Raw genomic sequence first — 7,053 nt, 5'->3', positions numbered from 1 at the left:
AGTCCAGAAAGCAGGCACAGCTCCTTCCCATTTTAGAACATTTGCTCTACTTGCCTTGCCTGGACCCAAGGCAGACAGTGCGCGGTAGGTAATGTTAAAAGATAAAAACAACAAGATGAAATCCAACATTTTTAATTTTGATATAAATTATGTAAATATTTTCCAGAAGTATCTAAAATATTCCACTGTACAACATACCAAAAATGGTATCCGAGAAGCTAGATGCAAATTGTAAATAAGGCACAAGGTTTATTTATACTCATAATTGCATCCTAAAGTGTTTTATAAATCAAATTTCCAACACCCCATAAAGTCTGTATATTCTGGATTACTCCTTCACATTTGATATTCAGCACAACATTCATACACTTCACACCGTGACTTCTCCTCAAACCATCCACAAGACTAAATAAATACTCAGTACTTGAGACCTGCTTTACTTCAAGATGACAGGCGTCAGCTGCTGTGATGAATACGATAAGGAACTGAGCAATTAACAAATTGCTTGTCCTTCAGGGACGTGTTCAAGTACCACTGAATAGACTAAAATTTATCTCAAGGAGAAATCTGATTGGCAGGCTGTTCTCTATGTCTCCTCGCTGTCATAGTCCTCTATTATTATATCTTCCTCTTCCTCCTCCTCTTCTTCCATGTCCACTTTGGAGGAAAAGGGCTGAGGCTGGCTGGCAGGCAGATCGCTCCCGCTGTTCTGACTCAGCGGAAGAGACCAGGTCTCTGGGTCGGCATTCTGAGCAGCCTGAGCGGGTTCACCCCGAGCTTCCTGAGCCACCTGTCCTCCGATGTGCGGGAACTCATCCCCGCTGTCAGGGTCTATCAGCCCCAGCTCTCGGTCAGTCAGGGCTTCCATTTTCAACCTGTCAGAGTCACAGCGAAGACATCAGTGGGAACCAAACAGAAAACTCCTTGAAATTATGAACTAAGTGGTCTTTCCACTCACATACACACAAAAAATACAAGGCAAATGACCAACTGTGAATAAGTCCTTTCTGCCATCAAAAGTGTTACCGTCTTCAGCAGAGTTCCTATAGGCTAATATTTATATGCATACATTAAAAATGAGCATAAGACAGAAATCTCAGGAAACACAAATGGGTCGACATGACTGTCCAATTAAATATGAAATTTTAAAATAGAAACTAAAGCTGGGCATGGTGTTCACACCTTTAATCCCACACTCAGGAGGCAAAGGCAGGCACTGGACCTCTGAGTTCAAGCAGCCAGAACTGCATAAAGGGTCTCTGTCTCCAGAAAGAAAGTAAACCAATCAACCTCGTCCAGCTGTGTGGTATGGCCTATGATATAATAAATACACTTGGGAGGCTATAAGAGAAGTTTGAGTCTAGCCTCCACTACATAGTGAGACCTTGTCTCAAAACAAATCTATTATCTTTTGTATTTTTTTTTTTTTTTTTTTTTGGTTTTTCGAGACAGGGTTTCTCTTTATAGCTCTGGCTGTCCTGGAGCTCACTTTGTAGACCAGGCTGGCCTCGAACTCAGAAATCCGCCTGCCTCTGCCTCCCGAGTGCTGGGATTAAAGGCGTGCGCCACCACGCCCGGCTCCTTATTTTTATTTTTTATTGTTACTTCTAAACAAGAAAAGGGTACTTTAGGGTTTTGTTTTGTATTGTTAATAGTTCGAAAGCCTAGCTTGAGTTATAAGGCAGTTATAACTGCCAAGCAAGGGTGCTAGGAACCAAACTCAGGTTCTCTGGTCAGTACTCAACCAGTGAACCATCTCTTCAGTCCTAGTTCCTTTTAATTTATTTTTTTAATTAATTGACTGATTACTTTTTAAGTCAGGGTCTATCTACATAGCTGTGTCTATCCTTGTAAGACAGGCTGGCCTGAGCTCATAGAGTCCCACCTACCCACACCTTCTGAGTGTTAGAAAGAGCTGTGCCCAGCTGTTTCATACTTTGTGAGCAGTGTTGAAGTGTTTACTGACTGTATGCTAATCATACTCAGTAGACAAGGTCATCAGCTTACCTTCCAAAGCTTCGCTTCAAAGGAAGTCTTCCAACATCTTGGATAAAAGAAATCTGAGCTGAAAAGATTTTAAGATTTATTTATTATATGTAAGTACACTGTAGCTGTCTTCAGAACACTGTAGCTGTCTTTTGATGGCAGATGAGGACATCAGATCTTATTACAGATGGTTGTGAGTCACCATGTGGTTGCTGGGAATTGAACTCAGGACCTTCAGAAGAGCAGTCAGTGCTTTTAACCACTGAGCCATCTCTGCAGCCCTTAACAAAGTTTTAAATGCCATCATTTAAAAATGTATTTTTAGCTGGGCAGTGGTGGCGCACGCCTTTAATCCCAGTACTTGGGAGGCAGAGGCAGGTGGATTTCTGAGTTTGAGGCCAGCCTGGTCCACAGAGTGAGTTCCAGGACAGCCAGGGCTACACAGAGAAACCCTGTCTCGAAAAACAAACAAACAAACAAACAAAAAAGTTGTGTTTTTAGTTGACAAATTTAAACTATATATTTATGGTGTACATGACATTTTCATGTGTGTATACCTTATAGAATAGCTAGACCAACTATTACCATGTATTATAATACATGATTTTTTTGGTAAGAACAACTGAAATATACTCTTGGGTCACCAAGATGATTCAGTGGGGGAAAGGTGCCTACCACCAAGCCTGGTGAACTGAGTTCAATCTCCAAAACCCACTAGGTAGGAGAGAATTGACTTCAGTAGTATCCTTTGATATTCATGTGAATGTTGTGGCACACACACATGCATGTACACCACATACACTAAATAAATAAATAACTCGTATTTTTCAAATGCATATTAATAGTAGCTACCACGATGTATAAGACTTATCTCTTTTGTCTAATGTTTTATATCCTCAGACTAACCTCTCAGTTTCTTTACCTGGTCTCTGGTAACCAAAAATTTACTGTCTATGAATTTGACTTTCCTTTTCCTTATACAAGAGAGATTGTGTAGTATTTTTCTCTCTGTATCTGGGCTTATTTCATTTAAATTTTTTAAAGATTTATTTACTTATTATATGTAAGTACAATGTAGCTGTCCTCAGACACACCAGAAGAGGGCACCAATCTCATTACAAATGGTTGTGAGTCACCATGTGGTTGCTGGGAATTGAACTCAGGACCTCCAGAAGAGCAGTCAGTGCACTTAACCGCTGAGCCATCTCTCCAGCCCCAATTTCATTTAATTTAATATCTTTAAAGTTCACACATATTTTTGCAAAACAAAGGAAATTTTTTCTAAATAAAATATTCAGCCGGGCGGTGGTGGCGCACGCCTTTAATCCCAGCACTTGGGAGGCAGAGGCAGGCGGATTTCTGAGTTCGAGGCCAGCCTGGTCTACAGCGTGAGTTCCAGGACAGCCAGGGCTATACAGAGAAACCCTGTCTCGAAAAACAAAAAAAAAAAAAAAAAATATTCAAATGGCCAATAAGCAAGCAGCATCACTACCCTTAGTGCTGACCACCACTAATCCTTAGAGGGAAGTAAACAAAGAGAGACCACTACACAGCTAAGAGAACTGCTATTTTAAATTAGGAACGCAAGTCTCCAAAAAATGTAAGAATCACATATAACCCACAAATTCCACTTGGGAGTATAAAAAAATCAAAATGGAAAATAAAAAAAGCTGGTGGTGTCTGCATTCCTGTCCACCTTCAATCCCAGCACCCGAGAGGAAGATGCAGGAAAATCTGTGAGCTCAAGGACCCTGTATCCAAAATCCAAAAGGACAAAAAAAAAAGGAAGAAAGAAAGAATTCAATCAATCAATCAATCAATCAAAATGGGCTCTCAGGAAAATTCTGTGGGCTGGCAAGGTAATTAGAGGTGCCTGCCTACCAAGCCTGGTGACCTGAGCTTGAACCCTGGGACCCATGTGGTAGGAGAGCGCCAACTCCACAAAGTTGTCCCTCACATCTCAGAACACTAAATAAAGTAAAAATATAATTGTACCCGGGTGTGGTGATGCACACCTTTAATTCCCACAGTCCAGGAGGCAGAGGCAGGCAGATCTCTGAGTTCAAGGCTAGCCTAGTCTGTACAGAGTTTCAGGACAACCAGGGATACATAGAGGGACCCTGCCTCAAAAAATTAAACTAACTAAATTAATAAATAAAATAAAAAATAAAAAAGTAACTGGAAAAAACTTTAAAAAGGCATTTTTGAATTCTCATGTTTGTAACAACAGCATCTACTGATGATATAAGCTGAGTACCTCCTCCCCGTGTCATTAGTATACACACACACACACACACACACACACAAACAGAAGGATAGACATACATATGTTGAATAAGCATATGTAAGATATGTAAGTAGGGCTGGGCAGACAAGCCAGTTGATAATGTGCTTGCTTTGCAAGAATGAGGACCTGAGTTCAATCCCAAGAATTTAAATTTTAAAATAGGCACATGTCCTGTCTTGTGCTTGTAATCCTAGCCCTGGGAAGTAGACAGGTGGGTCCCTATTCCAGGCTAGTGAGAGAGAGACCCTGTTGAAAGAATGGTGGGCAGTATCTGAGGAACAAAACCTAAGGCTGTCTTCTGACTTCTACATGCATGTGCACACATGGACACACACACACACACACACACACACACACACACACGCGCGCGCGCGCCTATGTGTGTACTGATTACATAAGCAAGTATATTTAGGAAAATGAAAGGCAATTTCATGTTTTAAGGTGGAGAGTGATCTGGGATTCATTTCAGTGGTATAGCATCGGCCTCACTTGTACAAGGAAGGGCCCAAATTTTGTTTTTTTTAAGGCAGACAGAGATTCTGTGTATAATAGCCCTCCCTGGCTGTCCTAGACCTTGTACTGTGTAGGCCAGGCTGGCTTAGAACTCCTAGAGATCTACCTGCCTCTGTTTCCCAAGTACTGGAATTAAAGGTATGTACCACCATGTTTGGCTGGAAGACCCTAAATTTGATTCTAAGCACTTTAAAAGAGAAACAGCAAGTATGACCTCCAGCCCCCACAGACAATAACAACCACAACAGAAGGAGGTCCAGATATGGAAAGGAAGAAGGCTAGCATAAACTCTGCAGGGCTAAGTAGAAATGGAATGGTCTACTGTGAACTTGTTACACACACAAACAAAGCATTCTGGTTTCTTTCATGACAGAGCTTAGAAATGACACTGGGTTGCCACAGAGATGGCTCAGCTGTTAAGAATGCTTATAGCATTAGACTCAAATTGGCTCACCAGCAACCACATCAGCCAATTCATAAACACCTGTCATTCCAGCTAAAGGCTCCAGTACCCTTCTACCCTCTGCTTGCATCTGCACCCATGTGAACATATACATAATAAAAAATAATAAAAAAAAAAATCACAGCTGAAAGCAGTATCAACTAGTCAAATTTGAACAATTTGAGATCAAGATAAATGAGTGTAAGGAGTTACAACTGAAGAAGCAAGACTCTAGAGTCTTCATCAATGTAAAACAAAAAACAAAGGAAAATCAAAACTATTCTTTACAGTACAATTCACAGACAAAAGCCTGGAAGGAAGGACTATAGACTAAAACATGTAACTAATAGGTACTGAGTGCTCTGCAGACAAGGAAACCTGTTACCTTTATTTCGCATCGGAATGGTCAGAAGAGCAAGATATGGCAAGAGCTGAGTCTGGAGACACAAAGCGGGTAGGCAGAAGTCAACAAAGAGTGCTTTTGCTGCCAGGCAATTTTCCCGATACTGTAGAAAATAAAATGTAAAAGATGGTTACATGCATCTGTATAGCATGGTGGTATATTTTAATCCCAGCACTCAGGAGGCAGAGACAGGTAGATCTTTGTAAGTTTGAGACCAGCCTGGTCTACATATCAAGTTCTGGGCCAGCCAGACCTACACAATGAAATCCTGTTTGAAACAAATATCAATTCTAACTGTATATAAGTTCATTAATACTTTGGGTCTGGCTAATTTTGGTATGCAATATTTTTATTTACTAGTAAGTTTTTAAATAAAAAGATTATGAAATAAAAAAATTAAAAAACCAAACACCCAGGTCAAGCAAAAACAAACAAAAAATGGTTATGAATTCATAGTTTATTATGCTACAAAGTCTGTGAATTTGTATACCATAAAGATACTTTTATTTTTAATGCAACCAGGCTGGCCTCCAACTTACAATCTTCTTGGTTCCACCCTATGAGTATATAAATATATTTAAAATGCTTATCTAGGACCGGTAAGACATAAAGGTGTTTGTGGCCAAGTTTGTGACCTGAATTCAATCCCTGGGTCCCACACGGTGGGAGGAGACTCTCAATTTATCTTTTGATCTCTTTATGTTCCTCTCCCCAACACACGCACGCACAAACAACCAACCCTCAAGCTCACTGCCTCTCACTGAGATTTGTATCCTAAGGTTTAATATTTTAACTTATCTAATTTTAGGTTTTGACATAAGATTGCCCCATGTACCTCAGGCTGGTCTCAGACTTGTAACTATTTTGCTGTAGCTTCGCTGAACAGTACTAAGATAACAGAAATAAGCTACCACATTGAACACTATGTTATTTCTGTGATTTTGTTTTTGCATAGGGTCTCTCTATGTAGCCCTGGCTGTCTCAGAATTCACTATGTAACCCAGGCTGGCCTTGAACTCACATCGGTGTTCAAGCTCCGGCCACTTGAGCTCTGGACTGAAGGCATGAGCTACCATACCTAGACAAGTCCTGGGGTTTAGGAGCTAGCTTACTAGCAATGAATTACATACTTTTCTTTCTAGTTGTTAAAAAGATAATAAGCTTAGTGAGGCAGCACAAGGCTAGGAGGATCAGAAGTTGTTTAGGAACACCCAGGAACCCAGGACAAGACTTTTAACTAAAAACCAAACAAGCAAAAATCCAGCTTTAGACATAATTCATATATGATGAAGTTAGTGTACAGAGTCTCACTGTGTAGTTAGCCCAGGTGGACTTGAACTCATGATTCTCTTACCTCAGTCAATTATAGCTGTAGGTTATAATTTATCTCAGTCCCCATTATATTAACCATTTAATTCTCTC

The 7,053-nt window shown here is 40.4% G+C and overlaps 1 protein-coding gene across 2 annotated transcripts in view; it reads right to left on the bottom strand.

The window, feature by feature from the left end:
* Positions 1–116: 116 nt before the first annotated feature.
* Positions 117–7,053, bottom strand: part of Rad17 (RAD17 checkpoint clamp loader component) — a 32,268-nt gene continuing 25,331 nt past the window's right edge. For both annotated transcript variants that reach the window (XM_021180024.3, XM_029468516.2), the window contains exons 15-17: positions 5,614–5,734; positions 2,008–2,065; positions 117–875 (exon numbers count right to left, since the gene is read on the bottom strand). In XM_021180024.3, coding sequence (XP_021035683.1) covers positions 587–875; positions 2,008–2,065; positions 5,614–5,734 — 468 coding nt within the window. In that variant the 3' untranslated portion in view covers positions 117–586. The remainder of the gene's footprint in view (positions 876–2,007; positions 2,066–5,613; positions 5,735–7,053) is intronic.

The sequence above is a fragment of the Mus caroli genome, unplaced genomic scaffold (assembly GCF_978045245.1).
Source record: "Mus caroli unplaced genomic scaffold, Mus_caroli_1 scaffold_15, whole genome shotgun sequence".
Taxonomy (NCBI): Eukaryota; Metazoa; Chordata; class Mammalia; order Rodentia; family Muridae; genus Mus; species Mus caroli.
Note: the sequence above shows the minus strand (reverse complement) of the source record. Positions and strands in the feature narration are given on the sequence as shown.